Below are 17,402 nucleotides of genomic sequence, written 5' to 3' on the forward strand. Positions count from 1 at the left end.
AAGGATGTATGATGAGGCAACTGCTGACTCCAGAATGGCGACAAAGACTTTATGATAGAATTTATCTTAGACAAATACATGTAGAATTTTCTTTGACGACGTAGATTAAGAACACCATAGTGGATCGAGTAGATTACATACAAAAATTATGCTAATAATTGATGCTAGAACAATTGGAAGTGACAGCTGACTAGCTGTGTATGGATGTTAAAAGTTTGGTCAAGGTATGCTTACAACCCTAGTGCATCTGCACCAGCCATAAAATATCTGCAAAATTACTGCATTTCTGTGAACAAAGAATGTTTGGGATGTTTTGTTTAATTGACAAGCAAGAAATATAACTAATTTCCTATTTATATTTTATTTATTTGGAAATCTTTGAGAAACTCGATGAGTTGCCGCCATTTATAGTCGATTATAGAACCTCTCCATAGAGGAGAGGGGTGCCAAGGGGCTGAGATAACCATGGTTGGCTACATTGAATTAGTATTTTATAAGGCATATAATGCTAATGCCTGGGTGTGTTAGAGAAGTAGCAATATTGAAGTAACAGGGGCATCATAAGGTTTGCATGACCATTTCCTTTCTGCAGTTTAAGTAACCAACCTGAGCTTACTTAACTGTGAGATGATTGATGAGCTTGACTTCATTACAGGAACCAGTGATTTAAAAGATTGACTTACAATTCTGTTCAGAAAAGATAGGACAGAATAAGGGAAGATGACTAAGCACCAACTACATATTCCTCTCACTTATGCCCTGAAAAATTGACCTAATGCTTTGCCAACCATTATATAAGATTCTAACTTTAATAGTAACCAAAGAGATTTTCACATCTGCCATTTCCCTTTGAATATTTAAATTACGCACCTGCTCTGAAGAGTATATTTACTTTTAAGTTTCAGAGCACATTTAGCACATAGCATGTAATCTCGTTCTTTGATATTATTTTGCATATTTAATGAGGTCATTGGCAAATTCCAGAGAGATGACAGAAGTACATTTATGCAATAGGTAAGAAATACATTAGGTACCAACATGGATGGCAAGGCAATCAACTGCATCATGTGTAGTGATCATTTCTCAAGTGGACCCGCATGCAAGGCCTATATAATTTTTTTCATTTTCAGAGTAGCCTCTCTTATCATTTCCAAAAGAGATTCCTCTTACATCAGTTAAACAAGGAAAAAATTTCTTAATTAGATGAGCCTTCATCTATCTTCTTCTGTTTTCCACCGTCCCATGGCCTAAATCAGCACTTCCATCCAAGTTCTGTTCATCCGCATCCCTGCCACAGCAGTCTATCATACCTCACCTCCTGCAAAGGTGAACTGAGTCTCCATGCAATTCCTATGGAGTAGCAAATACTTTTATGATTATAACACCCATCACCTGGCCAACATTCATCAGTTTTTCTTCTATACATCTCCCTAAAGCTTACTAGCCTTGATTTGTGGTAACATACTTTTGTTTGCACCTATCGATGACCATCACAATGCACATCTATGCTACCCCACAATTCCACAAAGGCATCCTTGATCCTACTTGATGGATGGGATGTCTCTTATGTTTGAAAAGGAGCAAAAGCAGCAGCTGGGAAGTCGGCAAAAGTGGGTGCAAATGGATTGATGATTACCAGAATTTATAGAGAAGGCGAGAGTCAAACAGCTTAGGACAAGACTATCCAGCTGCCTCACTGAATTGCTCTTAAGCTACGATTGGTATGCTTGAATGGCCATCTCAAAGCCCAGTGACAACCAAAGAAAAGAGAATTGCATGTGCCAAAGGAAACCGATTAAGTAACTTAAAATGAAAAACAAAATCAAACTGGCATGTCATACTGAAGTACATTCAGGAAAGGGAACGATCTCTGTGAATATAAGCAACTTAAACAGGGTGCTGCAATCAGATTAAAAGCAACAGCTTTTTCCGACACTCATCGACCCCCCTCTTAAAAGTGAGCCAACACCAGCAATCCAGCTAAAATGTATTTGTCCTTCCTTAAGGCGAAAAAACATAGACATAAGCAACAAACCTGATCATATCTATTTGTAGTCAGGTTCACAGGTCCAACGCCACCACTGGATCTCATCTATATCCTTCAAAATGGAATCAATTTCTTAATTGGTCCCTGCTCTCTGTCCCTAATATTCTCTCATCACCCCTCGATACTTCAACCTCAGGACTCTGCATGAAACTGAAATTGCTACTATTTATCAGGATGGCACATCTAGGGTGAAACTGTAATAACCATGTATCAAGAAGAGATCAAAAATTGTTCGGCATTTGTATGCATTTTTCAACGGTATATATACATTGCAACAAGTGGCATGTGATCTATAATAATCACTCGCCATACCTTATAATTTACCGTTCTTAACTACTAAAAGCAGCTAACGGGTATTTCTGTTTATGTTATTCATCTGGATAAAATGCAATCATTGGTTTATCATTCACAGATTCACAGACCCAATAAAAGAATTTCTAGAAAGTGATTCAAGAAAATTTACATCAAGCACCGAAAGCTCTAAGCAAAATTACTTTATTGAAAGATTATAGGTTGTTACATCAAGTCAGAAATGCTTACAGAGGTGGAAACAACTCTTTCTATAGTACACTCTGAAAGCTCATCCTCCCTGACACGTGGTCACTGCATGGATCCCGCAAATCTCAATTTACAAAACTCTGCACGTTATGCCCACCCTGCTACTGAAAACCGAAAGGTTACTTCTAGGTACCATGAAATGTCTTGTATCAAAAAGTGAATTTCCACATGGTGGAAGACTTCAGTTGGGTTGCATCTTTCATAGAAATTTTGCAAGCAATGCCCATCTCAATCAGGCAGTGTCCATAAGCTTTTGTCCACTGTAGCCTGCAATGATAGAGAAGTCAGGATATAGTACTTCACTGAAGTGCTTACCAATACCTAAACATTTCTGAACTCACTTTTTGTGCAATCCCATTTTCAGAGATATGGTGGAGATGTCCATTTTCCCTGGCATGCTGTGTTTTATTACTCATTTTCACCAAAAGCAGTCCGTTAAAATGGTTTCTTCACTGCCTGACAGCAAGAAACACTATCAATTAATTGGGAGGGTATGATAAATTTGACAAGATACATCGATTAAGTAGGCTGTGAACCTAAGACATTAAACTATTAAAGATGGTACAATTACTTTGCAAGAAAATGTGGGTTGAGGAAAAATGTGCATACCTGATCAGGAGTCTGAATCTGTGAGTCATTGATGCCTGATCCATGTAATGCTTCTATGTTTTGTTGCTGCTGATCTGCAGAAATTGCAGTAGGCGCTGTGTCTGAAGCCGAAATTGGACAAGTTGTTGGGACTGTAATCTCAGGCACTGAGTTTGCTGTAAAAGAAGGCCCTGATAAAGAACCAAATGGAGATGGCCGAGGAATCGACAAAGGGCCACCCTGAACTGGGACTCCAAACATCTGATGGTTGACAGATCCAGGCATGCCATGCAAGCCCAGCGACACTGGAATTGAGGAGCAAGGGAACTGCGGTCCATGCACTGGTGGCATAGGGATCATCGGGCAACTGGGGGAGCCATTTATGTCATACATTCCCATTCCATAGCCAAATCCGATACCCATTCCCATCCCTACACCCATTGGCGAGTAACGAACCATGGCTGGTGCATGCATATGTTGCATACCATGAGGCAGCAACATTGGAGGCATGCATAATCCGCTACTCATGGACAAGATCTGTGTTCGAAGAAGAAAGGAAATTTTTCAGCAAGCGGATCACATTGAGAAAAACCTAAGAAGTAGAACATGCATGACCACAAAGCATTTACCTGAACTTGCATCTGAAGTGTTTTAAGATACTCAATGGCCTCTTCAAGCATTGAAGCTTTGTCCGCCTTCAAAATTGTGTGATTTAAAACGACACAAGCTCTTTCATGTCAGCTACTGTATTGATAACATCAATCATACTGGCTTAAGAAAAAAGTATGTTACCTTATTACAATTGGGTATAAGCTCTTGTAGTGCACGCATTTTCTCATTGATCCTATCCCTTCGCCTCTGTTGATACGAAACAAAAATTATACATAGCGAATTTAAATTACCAGTTCAAATCAAAAGATAACAATTTCAAGCTAAGAATACAAGTTGTCATGTGCACTCACTCTTTCTGATAAATTATGTACTTCTGCAGCGCGACTTCTCTTTGCACCCATCCCTCGTCCGGTTGCGGGTTTTCTTAAGTCCACCGACACATCTTCAAAATCCTATATGGAAACAATCAGTCAAAAGAATTTGTCGAAAGAAGCTCCTGTGCAAGAAATTACATAGGGTTCTCTATCTCCAACTTACTTCACTCTGGTATCCTGATTCTTCTCCTTCACGACTTTTCCTCTTATCTCCCTGCTTAGGATCGTTAGATGCTGCTCCTGCACTATTAGCTGAACACACAGAAGAGGATGCAACAGCTACTTCAGGAGCCTTTTCAGTTTTGTGCCGCCTTAAGGCCGCACTTGCCGCGACACTTGAGCTAGCAGGTTGATCGGCAGGTTTACTACAATTGTTATGAAGGATATTTGAATCATTCTTCCTTGAAGCATCTTGTTGACAAATAGCCTCTGAATGCTCGACAGGAATCACCTCTTGGGGAAGCTTGACAGGTGACCGCAACTCCATCCCGGGAGGAACTGAAACTGATTGGCCTTGAACCCCTGTAGCACTCTCGAAAACACAAGCAGACTCGATCAACGTTGACTCCACAGTATTAATATTCAAGGGAGCAGACGCCTTCTCATTGGTTCTCTTTCCATCAACACCATGGAGATTGGCCTTAGCAAGCATAGCGGGTCTTGAGAAATGGGAGAAATTCAGCATGCCGCCATTCAGCTGCGGTGGCTTGGCACTTGAAGGATTTTGGTTCTGCAAATGAGTTCTAGTGCTATCACCGATCCCAGTGTCTGTAGCTCTTGATTTGGAACTTGGAGCTGAACTCTGGCAATGCTGTGAGAATTGAAACAATTGGCTAGTCCTAACCCTACTAGGCTCCGAACTCTCTGCAAATGCTTTCAAAGCATGCTCATGTTCCGCACTGTGTGAATTCCTGATATCTTGGCCTAAGCCGCTGCTTCCATCGGCAGCTGTGCGCTTGTTATAAGCAGAAGGAGAATTCAGATTGGCCCCTGGGAATTCATTCAAGAACTCCGAGCAGTAATCATTCTGGAGCGCATCCTTTGGGAGTGGTTCCTCAATGGGAAAACTGATCCATGGGACCATATCATCATCTTGAGCATCGATACCAATATCAGCAGAAGGTCCCGAAGGCGAGAAGTCATTAACCATTGGTTCCATTGCGTCAAACCGTGAAGCCCTCGGATTGCCGGCATCCCTTCCATCCTTCTCACGAACTCCAGCAGCCTGGGAAGAAAAGGTGGTGGGTAAGGAGCTCTTCTTAGGCCTACTGGAGTGGCTCTGCATCACAATCTGGCCATTCTCCCACAGTAGCTCAGCAAATTCGTGATCAGGCCTTAATTCCCAAACCATGAACATAATGTTTCAGAACAAGTATAAATGAGTGAAACTAAGAATAAGCCATTACATGAAGAATTAAATGATTCACAAAAAGGAATTAAAAAGAATAAAACCGATAGGATAGAACAAATAATGGGAACAGAGAATAAGGCAAGCCCACTTACATGGTGAATAGATCAGCCGAGCAATTGTTCGCTCTTGATTGTGTCGCTTCCGGCTTATCCTTTGTTGCATACTGATGGTATTGGGAGAGAGGCATGATTTCAAAAGCTCATGAAACTTTTTCAGTTAGACTCCAGAGCCAGATTGGGACTATAACTAGAGTGCTGAAATCTACGGCTCGCTCCTTAGATTACCCAAAGAAGAAGATTAAATTCTCCTCGCAGCCTATTAGACCCAATCTAATAGCACTGAAAAGTTAAAAACCACGTAACGCCACTTGAAGCTTTCCAGCGAGAACATATGCTGATGCAGAGAATTTCCAACCAAGAGTCAATATTTCTTTCCAAAAAAAAAGATCATTTTTTCTGACTTGGAACACTGATAAAAAACAAAGATAGAAATCTAGATCTTCTTCTTCCTAGGGAAATCTCCAAATTGCATCAAAATCCAATCTTTTTGGTACTTTCCAACAGGGAATCAACCCACTGAAGCAAAAAAAAAAAAAAAAAAAGATTCAAACCAAGATGTAATCTCTATCACAATAAAACCAGTAAAGGCAAAAGCTCATCAAGCAAAAAAGTCTAAATCCAGCTCTTCCTCGAGGAGGAGTCTCCCAATCCCCCCCAACGAAATCACCAAAGGGAACATAGAAGGAACAGAGTACCCATTTCCCCCGCTCCACTCCCTGATGCCTTCACAGCTTTTTCTCAGCAGAAGTTCCTCTTCAATTGGAACAACAAGATGGTCTCCGCACAGACTTTCGAGAAAAGATCAAATTTTTCTCACAAGCTTCGGGCTCATCCTCAGGATCCAAAGAAAATTAATTTAGTGGGGCAAGAGAAAAAGTTGATGCTAAGGTTAAAGATCTCATCTTTTCCTTCCCTTTTCCTCCCGGCAGCAATGATCGGCTAAGGGACCAACCAGAGTTCTTATCCTTCCCATGGCCTAAACTTGTTCCTGGCGACTGGAACTTTCTAGAATAAAAGGATAAGATTCACTGTCCTTATTCTGAGCATTTGACCACTATAAAAAGTTACCAGTAAAAGGAAAACAATTGATAAATATACTCCTCTGTTGTCTCCCTCTGCGCAATTATTTTTAGGAGAGAGTGCGGTCTTGGATCCAAATAAATCACGGCTGTTCTAGCCCCGTTTGGGAACGGGATAAGAATTTCTGAAATAATTTTCACCCATCTGCGATGGATGCAAATAGCTCTGAAATAAGAAAGGATCAGTAGGAATAGGGCAAAATGGTCACTTGGGTGATAGCAATTATTAGAGTATTAGTAATTATCACCCGAGTATTGAAAGTACTCTTTGGATCCTTTCTCAATAATGGGATGGTGATTTTGATGGGATTGGGCAAGTTGTGTAGCAGATTTCTTTAAAATGCTATTGTCAGCATAATTTAAAAAATTAATAATAATCTGCACCATCATAATATATTTTTTTTAATTAACACGATTTAATATTAATTTATATTATTTTTTATTAGTATGATTTTATTAAAATAATTTTAAAAATTATATAACAATTTGTATTAATTAGTAATATTTTTTATTATTAGTATGATCCTATATTAATATATATTATTTTTTTGTATAGAGCCTGTATGCAAGCATACATAATCTCTGAATATGATAGAACATAAAAATAACAATGATGAGAAATTAATGAAGATAAATTGGAACAAAGTGTTGAGAGCTGTTGGGACAAAAAAAAATGGCTGTTTCGAAATGAGTACCATGAGCAAGTTAGTGGCTGCTACTAATGCTTGTGTGATGCACATAAAATAAAAACAGTGCAAGTTTGATGAGTGAGAAAGCATGAGGCATGCCATAGGTGATCCTGACAAATTAGGAGAAGCAATAATAAACTTAATAAAAATTATAAAAATGGTGCTGAATAATAATAATAATAATAATAATAATAATAATAAAACAAATGCATGTTTTGCAAGGACTTTTGCTAAGTCCTAGTACTTAGTTAAGAAATGTAATCGCGATAAGGTTTTATGGGTACCATATAATAATATTATAAATTAATGGTTGAGAGGATGGACATGGATTAGTCATATGATAATATTTTTGTTTATATTCTTTGAATGATATCAGGCTAAAATCATATGGTTTGGATGGTTTGCTATATTGTTGAAGTGAACATGACAAGATAATGAAAAATGTAAAGCAGCCTTATAAGAGTTATCGGATTGGTAGTAGAAGTAAACCCAAATTAGAACAAACTATATAATGCCTAGAGGCCTACGCTGAGTTTGCATGAAAAAATATTGGTATCAAGTAACTTTGATAAAAGGTGAATGATTATTGTATATCTTATTTAGTATTTCACATAACTTAGAGTATATGAAGCAATACATTAATATCCTCGACAAATTTAAGAACTTTTATGGCATGTATATCACTGTCAAGTAATTAAAAATCATAAATCTTATACCAAGCTCCATAACAGGTTTCAATTAATAAATGAGTATTAAGTTCATAATGAATTTAAAGGTATGAGCAATTTTCTCGAAAAAGAATTAGGGCTCGACCTTTGTAATATAGGACAAATGTTCGTTTCTCACTATAAACTACACATCACCTTCAATTTCACAATCATGAATAGCAACTTCATTAGAAATTTAATAAGTAATTTGAAGTTCAAGAACAAGCGCATACATGTATTTTCAGCAATCCAGTCCACCAGACGATAAAGATATTACATACTTAACTTTCCTTTCCCAAAAAATATATTACATACTTAACAAACAGCTAACTTCATATATCTGAAAACAAGGCTAATAGGAATTCATTTCAATATTCCAAGAACATCTTCCTCTGCAGCCAGAAACCTGAAAATTACCTTGAATTTTAATAACTTCAACAACAAGTTAGGCAGATTTACTTTGATTTTTTGATGAATTCTGTATACTACAAGAGAAAGAGGATTTCTCGACTCTTTTCCACCGGTGCTATAAAAAAGCGTAGCTAATTTAGTCACTACATAGTAAGTTATACAAGACAATCCCTAAATGAGATAACAAGTTATTTAGCAGCCAACTAATATTTAAATCCATAATTATGATAACAAATGCCACCAATAATTCAAATTAAAAGGAATTTTGATAGGTTCTATTTCTATAAGAAGCCATGCACTTGATCGAATGAAGCCACGGCCAGAGCCAGGTGAGAAGCCTGGTTTTTCTTTTTTTTCCTCTTCTTTTCTTCCTCCCTCTTCTTTCTCCTTCCTGCAGTTGTCCTGCATCAACATACACCAATCAACAATGATATAACCCCCTTTAAATAAGGGATTAAACTTATCGAGTCCTTTTTTCATAAGATGAAAACCATATTGTTTCAATAACATGCATCACATTAGCATTGCCACTAACAAACTATTCGAGACAATCAATTTATTAGAAACGAAAAAAAAAAAACAATGGCTGAGAGAAGATACGACTCTCACAATACAAATCTTTCATAGATATCAAGAATGGATGCAGAACTCCACCATTTTCCAAAAAAAATTCGCGGCTTCTCTTTTTTTTGGGGGTTTATGCATAGTTTTTATTTTTATTTTTTATTTTGTCATATCAAGTAAGATTGAGCCATAAATAAATATAAGAATATAAGACCCAAAGATACTTATAACAGATCATGCAAAGCCGATGTTTAACATCAAACAGCATCACAACCAACACGAAGAACAGATCTCCTAAAGCCAACAATATTTCATGATCTCATATCAAGCGAAGCCAACATGTGCCATTGAAGGTTAGACTCCTTATTCTATTTCCAAACTGGGCTACAGTGTGTGCTGGTACTTTCATTATATAAAATATGATTGTGGATTAAGAAGGTGATTGACTTCCATTAGGATCAGGCTTATTTTAACCCCCTTTATGTTCTCTCTGGGGCTGGATTGTTGGAAGTTTGTTTGTTTGGTTGTGCATATGTGTATTATAATCACTAAAGACACCATTGACACAAATCCAGCAAAGTTTTTTTATTTTTTTTATTTTTTCTTTTCCAGATGAACAATCAACCAAGTATTCTGGAAGTTTGGCAGCTGATGATAAAAGTACTAAGATAAGCTTCAACTATTAGGCTTCTAGAACTTTGCTTCCTTGCCCCTTGCTTGGTATCATCATAGTTAGCAGGGTGTAGTTTTTGGAACTTCTTGGAAGGTATCCATTAAAATGTCCTTGGCCTAGGTGTTCTCAATATGCAGGATGTCATAAAACTACACACTGCTATATATACTAAGTGCATGGATTTATATGTTTTCTCCTCAACAAGTTATATGTTTATTTGAGGAAGCATAATTCTTTTAGTATGAAGAAACCAAGCTGTGCCAGATTCTAGAATGTTACATCTTGATTAATCTATGAACCCCTGTTTTCAGAAACAGCAATAACAAATAAACCCAATGCTACTTCCAGCATTACCTTTATTTTCAAATCTTTATTACATAAGCCTCTGGCAGCTCATTCAATGCCACATGATAAAGCTGGTAAATAGTTTCACCTGTACATGCAGTTCTAATGCATGTCACTTGCTACATGCCCCCCATGAATGGCTTGTATTGGCATATAACAATATGAGAAATATATTTTATTTTGAACTATTTAACATTTGATAAATCTCCAAGTCCACAGAGGCAACCAATAATTTATGGTGATTAAAATTTCTGGTGATCAGCTTGTTTGAATCCAAGTCAATCAGAAGTAAAATCATGGCTTATCCCTGCACTTCCCATTTTACTACAGTTGACTGGCTTTCTAAGAGAGAGTCTGGAATAAAAAGATTGTTGGATCTAGGTATTCTTTACCTCCAAGTTTCGAAAAAAAAATGTATATAATGTATAAAAATATTTTTCTATCAATAATTTTTTTTTTTTGCTAAAATGGATGATTCATATAGTTCTAGCACGGATACATCAAAAAATTCAAAAAACAGTAAGTCTCGGGGTGTTTTAGGTAATTTTCTCTCCCCAACCCACAAAACTCCTTTAAATTAATCCGGCCACATACGAGGTTACCCAATCCGCAGCCCTGTTAACCTCTCTATAAATATGCTTGGTTTGAAAAGCTATATCGCCACTAATCATAATTTGAATGTCTTGAAGTATGGAGTGGCACCCACCTAGAGTTTTTTTATTATGGGTATAGTAAAAATGGAGGCAAAAAAAAAACAGAGAGGACTTTAAGCCTGGTCATCACTCGAGGGGTTTGGTAGGTTGCTTCGTGTCGTTTTAAACCACAACCTCAGCAATGTATTTTAGTATGGATATATCTAAATAAAATTAAAGAAATGCAAGTTTCAGACCGTTTTAAGCAACTCCTTCCCAACTCAGTAGATTTTTTTGGAGTAACTGGCAACATACGAGGCTACCCTATCCACGGTTCTATTAGCTTCTCTATAAACATGCTTGATCTAAAAAGCCACACCTGTCATTAATCATGGCCTAGATGTCTTGAAGCATGAGATGGCACCCATCTATATTGTTTTTTTTTATATGGGTACAGTAAAAATGGAGGGGAAAAAAAAAAGAAAAAAAGACTTGAAGCCGGGTCGCCACTTGGAGGGGTTTGGTAGGTTGCTTCGTGCATCTTAAACCACAAGCTCAGCGACGCTGTTCATGTAGGCCCTGCGTCCACTACGTACAGTTCGAAGATAAAAGAGGAGGGCGATGTGGTTGGCACGGCATGTGGGAAATCTTTGGTTACGAGATCGCTCGCACGGGTCTACCCTTTTACTTTAACTCTACCTTCGATAGTGGAGTGTTATCCAGGATTCAACTCCCCCCACCCACTGTGTCTCGGATCTTTGCCATCTCCACGACGTGTCCCGGAAGGTGCACGCAGCTGTCATGCGTGCGAGCCCCCACCAAATCCGTCCCAATCCCTTGATGCGACACCTGGGGGTGACACACGTGCACTTGACGTGCTGTTAAGGCCCTCACGTGATTGCCTGCCAAGGTGCCGTGGTACCGCAAATATATCATATATTATGGATACAAATGCAACCAAAAAAAATAAAAAAATAATAGATCCCGAAATGCATCCGGTAGCTCTCTCCTCCACCTAAAGAGTATTTTCAGAATGGTTAGCCACATATGACGCCATCCAATCTGCTGTTATGTTGGCTTCTCTATATACATACTTTATCTACAAAGTAATCCCATCACAGATCATAATCCGAAGCCAATGATTGCCGCCGAATTGCTCTCTAATTAGCAGTATAGCTCTAGCATCGATCATGGCCGATTTGTAGACATTTTATGGGATGGGAGGTTTTTTTTATTTATTTATTTAATAGCATTCCATGGACCATGATGGTGCGGGCTGGGTTCCAATGTCGTTATCAACTGCATCAGTAGGGTTTGGAAGGTGAGAACTCGTATGGGAGTGCGCTACTTTCGGTGGAAGATGGCTTCGGGCAAGCTTGGTCTCGAGCTTCAGCGGTTTCTTCAGCATGGCGCGGTGGGAATGAAGATGCCGAGAGCTCTTGGACCACCGGTTCTTTCATTGTTGCAGTAGAGCGGTCCCTGCATGGTTGTCGATCCTAGATCCAGATCTATATATCTTCTCCACGTACAGGCCTTGGATTTTTTGCACTCGAAGGCGGATTCGGTGTAGGTGAGTAGTAGTCGTAGTAGTAGTCGTCGTCGTCGTAGTAGTAGTAGGTCTCAAACTTAAACAAGCTACTTGGTATAGCTGATGGGAGGAACATTAGATTGCTCTCCTTCTCATCTTGCTTGCCTTATTTAATAGGTTTTCTACTTCCTGTTACAGGGCCAAAAAAAGATCCAATGTTCCTTCTAATGCTCTGGACAATTCAACGTACATGCAAGAAGATAGGGTACGTGGCTCGACTTACGTCCAATATTTTAGCAGATTAAGGATAAAAACCTTTTGAAACCTATATGGCATGCACATCCTCAGAACCATACAAGCTCCTCCCAAAGCAGTTGTCTTAAAACACGTATGACTGGAAAATGATGTCAAAGCCGCAAGTACCATTTGATGTATGATATTATATATGACGGGTCACAATATAAATAAGTTGCTCTCTTAAGGGACATTGTATGTAGGTTTCTCAATGGACCAGGCCGGCCCGACAGACTGAAGACCTGACCCAATAAAAAAGGGCTCGGACTTACAAACAGGAACCTCAAACAAATTTTTTATTGGAAGAAAGGGCTCGGACTTGCAAAACAGAAACCTCAACAAATTTTTTATTGGAAAAAAGGGCTCGGGCGTAGAAACAGGGACCCAAATATTTTCATTTGATGAAAAATAAATAGGTCCTGGATGGTGCTGGGACTGGGCCAATCCGGAACAGGCCCAGACCTGAGATTTGAACAACGGCTTGATTCAAGCCTAGGCCCCATCTGGCTCGACCCAGCCCATAGACAGGCCTCTTGTATTTGTATGTACTATTTTTATTTCACTAAATGAAAATGATAGAGACAATTCCCTTCAAAGAAGAATAAAAGAAGTGAGTACATTTATCAGACGAAAATTCCAACTATCGATATTTTCTTTTATGTAATTATAGGCATCCATGTCCTCCAATATGCATTTCATGTACTCAAATATCTATTTATAGTTAGCCTTTTTTTTTTTTAAGTACATCGGCGGCTCACATCCGACGGGTGTAAATATGCATTTTAATTTGAAACCGTTAATTTTGTAAATATATAGAATGAAAAAAATTAGAATAGCAAATCGAAGATATATATGTAAATATTAATTTTAAAAAAAAATTATACAAAATTTGATATTTAGAAGAATATTTATAAAAAAAATTAAATATAAAAAAGGGCACAGCTATCCTTGTAGGTTCAGGCTGCTTGTATGTCCCGGATCCTATACGTCACACCATCATGCCGTTGTTTTATTTGATCTAACGAGTCCAATATAGCTTGTTCCAACATGAAGAGACTGTACGTACCCTCCCAACATCCTTACAGCTTTTGGAATTTTCCATGGCTCGGCTCATGCCCTACTGGATAACTCCATTTCCATGTCTTGGTGATTACTTGGGTTCCTTTGATTCCTAAAACTGAGCTCATGCAAGTACAAACCATACTGGCAAGCTAAGGACTTTTTTGTCCTTGTTGTTGTCTATAAATTAGTAAAAATATTATATAGAAGTTGATATGTAGATGGAGTTTGTGTGGAAGTTATGCTATCTCTTGTTTTGTTTTAAAAGCTTGGCTTGAAGCAATAAATGTGCGCTGCTAAAGGTCTAAAAAATTTATTAGAAAATTTCAAAAACCAAAATAGCAATATCACTTTAGCTTTTCGAAGAAAAAAAAAGACCGGGCAAAAAAAAAAAAAACCGTAAGAAAGTTGGTCTGCAACATGTGAATCAAATTTTTAAGCTCCCCATCGATGGAGCCACTTCTAATAATGCTCGATAACGCCAATCACAGAATCAACCGAGATCCTAGTTGGAACATTCTCTTCTTTTTCAAGGGCATATTATATAGCTCTAAAATGAATACATCCTGCTGTCACGCCCCCGCTTCTGCGGAGCACATGAGGCACCCAGTGCCCACGTGAGGGCCACATGAGGGGGGACCGCGGGGCTCCCCTGCCAGATATTGTCCGGTTCCGGAGCTTCACGCAAGCGTCCTTCACCCCTCCCCGGTTTTATTTTCCACCCAAAAACGCGTCTGCAGGATTTGAAGACACCCGCCTCATATGCCCAGGCTCTGGAACGAGTCTTTCCGATGTGGAACTATTGGGCCTCACACCCTTCCCACCATTGGACAAGAGCCGTCCTCGGCTCTGATACCACTAAATGTCACGCCCCAAATCCGGATCATGACACGGCCGTGCTATTGCAATCTTATGCACACAATAACACGAAGCCACTTAAAATTTCATAATAAAAATAAATAGTTTCATTTACTAATGTCATAACATTATTCATGAAGTTGGAACAGTACAGAGCTTCTAAAATTTGATTATTGCATATCATTTTCAGTTACCCCAACCCTGAATAACACCAAGCTCCCTGCTCCTAGTAGTCTTATTCCTCTGTAGAAAAAGTAGATAAAAAGATATCAGCTACACATCTCAGTAAGTAACCAAGTACTATCTTATTGGATTAAGCATAATTATGCCAATGCAGTGTTTAAGAAGCTAACAGTTATGGCAAAATAAAGCATTTTATAGATGATATATACAAATCAGATCATAAAGCAATGCCATGTTCTATCCATGAAAGTTCATAAATATGAATATGCATCACATAAAATTCTTGCCATTATTCATGCTTTGAAATCCGTACTTATCATAATTCATGCTTTGAAATCCGTACTTATCATAATTCATGCTTTGAAATCCGTACTTATCATGATTCATGTTTTGAAATCCGTGCTCTCAGATAATAGTGCAGCTATGGTCACTATTATTACCCGTGACAGGGCCATAATCTTTTACCAACTATTATTCCCCGTTGGCAGGGTCTAAGCCAAGCAATTATAACCCGCTGGCGAGGGCCGTATGCCGAGCTACTATAACCCGCTGGCGAGGGCCATAATCTTTTGCCAACAATTATTTTCCGTTGGCAGGGTCTACACCAAGCTACTATAACCTGCTGGCGAGGGCCGTATGCTGAGCTATTATAACCCGCTGGCGAGGGCCGTACATAACAATCTGAGAGTTTATAAATCATTATTCTTTTTCTTTCATAAATCATAATCATCATAAATAGGTGGAAAATGATAAATGTCATCATATAATTTTAAAATGCATAAACATGCCTCAAATATCATTTTTCATACAGTCTAACATAATCATAATTTCATAACTCATACAATATTAAATATTCATGAAGGATGCTCTTTAATCATATTCATGAATCATATGCAATCATATACTTGATCCTAATTTTGAGAAAATATTGAAAGTTTTTCCTAGGTTCTTCGGTGTTTAGCATGCTGAATTTTTTTTTTTTTGAAAACCATGGCTGAACCTGATCGGGTTGCCTACGTACCCTTCACAAGGGGAATCAAGCCACACGTAGTTCTTTTAAAATTTCAAAAATACAGCGGAAAATTGAATTCAAACAATTTAATTCATGCATGCTTACAAGATCAAATCTAGAAATCAGCACATTAAGAACACATATGATTATGCCAGAATCGTTTAAACAATTATGCTAAAACTTTTATGCATGATTAACTATCAGATCTGAAACTTAAGAACTCTATTCCAATTAATCTCCGAATATCCATCGAATGGATTCCGGAGATATCTCCGTGAGGAGCCCCAAAAGAGGGTAAAACCTCGAGGAATCGGACCTAGACCTTGACACCATAATAAATGATTAATGATAGATTAATACCTTTTATGATGGATGAAAGTTGTGAATCTGATTCTTGACTTCGCAGCCACGCACACGAATGGCCTCTACGAGAATACACGCGAAGTCCTGAAGGATCTTCTTCCGCAACAGTGCTTGCAGCTGCAGAACACTTGAAAGCTGAAATCTGCCCGCCGGGATTCAATCAACTCTTGATCAATCGTCTTGAAGCAGATAGAGATGAGGTTTGTAAGGAAGTAGAGGACTCAGATCTGATCTTGAATCTTCTAGATATTCATCCTGAAAACCCTATCTAAAATGGAGAAGAAGAGGAGGAGGAGGCGGGTGAGGAAGAAGGCTGCAATGGATGTGTTTTTGGTGCCCATGTTTGACCCCTTTTAATGGCCTCCGAATTTTTCATTCAAAATTCGAAATTTATTTTTCAGAAAACCTCTTTTAGTTGGCACATGCAAAGGAATAGGAACAACCCAAATCAGATCTCAACCAAATCTGATTTAAATTCAAATTTTAAACACATGTGCAAGAGGGAAGGAATTTGAAATCCATGCGGCAAGGTAAAACACTTCATAATTTCGAAATCACCTCTTGAAATTCGAATTTAATCCATTCAAAAACTCAGACGCCACCTTGGCTGATGGTTTGAGTGATTAAAATCATTTAACACATTGCTTAATGTTTGAATTTAAATTCAAATAACAAACAATGTCGCCATGTGTCAAGCAATGGGTCCATGTGCCATGCAATAATTTTGGTTTATTTAAAATTCATGAAATCCAATTCCATGTCACCAATAATTGCCACATCATCTGAGCCTAATCCCCTTGGGTTGCACCTAATCAAATTTGGTCAAATCCGAATTAAAACAAAGCAATTTGGTTGAACCCAATCTAATCAGGTCAGACCCTGATTGAGCTCAAATTGAATCCAATTCAATTTTGGCTCATGCAAACTCAATCAAATTGAATTAATTACTTTGTGTTGGACCTAATTCCAATTAGGTCAATCCCCAATTAAGAACCAAATTAATTTAAAATTAATTTGATCAGCTTAAGTTCCTTTTTGGTTCTGACCTAATCCAATCAGGTCAAAATCCTTGATTGAGCCCAAACTTGAATCCTAATTCAATTTGGCTCATCCTTAGCACAATTACTCAATCAAATTGAGTTTATTAGTAATTTAATTACTAATTAATCCTTCAATAATTACTTTAATTATTTTATAAGATAATTTGCCAATCAAATTGACCAAATTATTCCTGAATGATTCTTAATCATTCACCAGCTTTCTTGATCAATCAGGAATCTTCTATGCGTGTGACCTCATAGGTTCGAACCTAAGCCGGTAGTATAGGAACAATTTTTTACACTAATCGATGTGACC

General features: G+C 38.1%; 1 protein-coding gene across 5 annotated transcripts; it reads right to left on the bottom strand.

The window, feature by feature from the left end:
* Positions 1-2,505: 2,505 nt before the first annotated feature.
* LOC103720128 (transcription factor PHYTOCHROME INTERACTING FACTOR-LIKE 15-like) lies at positions 2,506-6,641 on the bottom strand. 5 transcript variants are annotated; one of them, XM_008809700.4, is made up of 9 exons: positions 6,345-6,638; positions 5,683-5,983; positions 4,343-5,513; positions 4,156-4,257; positions 3,986-4,051; positions 3,823-3,888; positions 3,215-3,730; positions 2,947-3,061; positions 2,506-2,872 (listed from the first exon to the last, which is right to left on the bottom strand). In XM_008809700.4, the coding sequence occupies exons 2-8, from the start codon at positions 5,775-5,777 to the stop codon at positions 3,041-3,043; spliced, it is 2,037 nt and encodes a 678-aa protein (XP_008807922.2). In that variant the 5' UTR covers positions 5,778-5,983; positions 6,345-6,638; the 3' UTR covers positions 2,506-2,872; positions 2,947-3,040. The 5 variants fall into 5 exon arrangements, with proteins under 5 accessions (XP_008807922.2, XP_008807921.2, XP_026665427.2 ...); XM_008809699.4 differs by having other exon boundaries at positions 5,683-6,165; XM_026809626.2 differs by having other exon boundaries at positions 5,683-6,638.
* Between the last annotated feature and the right edge of the window lie 10,761 nt (positions 6,642-17,402).

Source organism: Phoenix dactylifera, chromosome 1, assembly GCF_009389715.1.
Source record: "Phoenix dactylifera cultivar Barhee BC4 chromosome 1, palm_55x_up_171113_PBpolish2nd_filt_p, whole genome shotgun sequence".
In the NCBI taxonomy this organism is placed as follows: domain Eukaryota; kingdom Viridiplantae; phylum Streptophyta; class Magnoliopsida; order Arecales; family Arecaceae; genus Phoenix; species Phoenix dactylifera.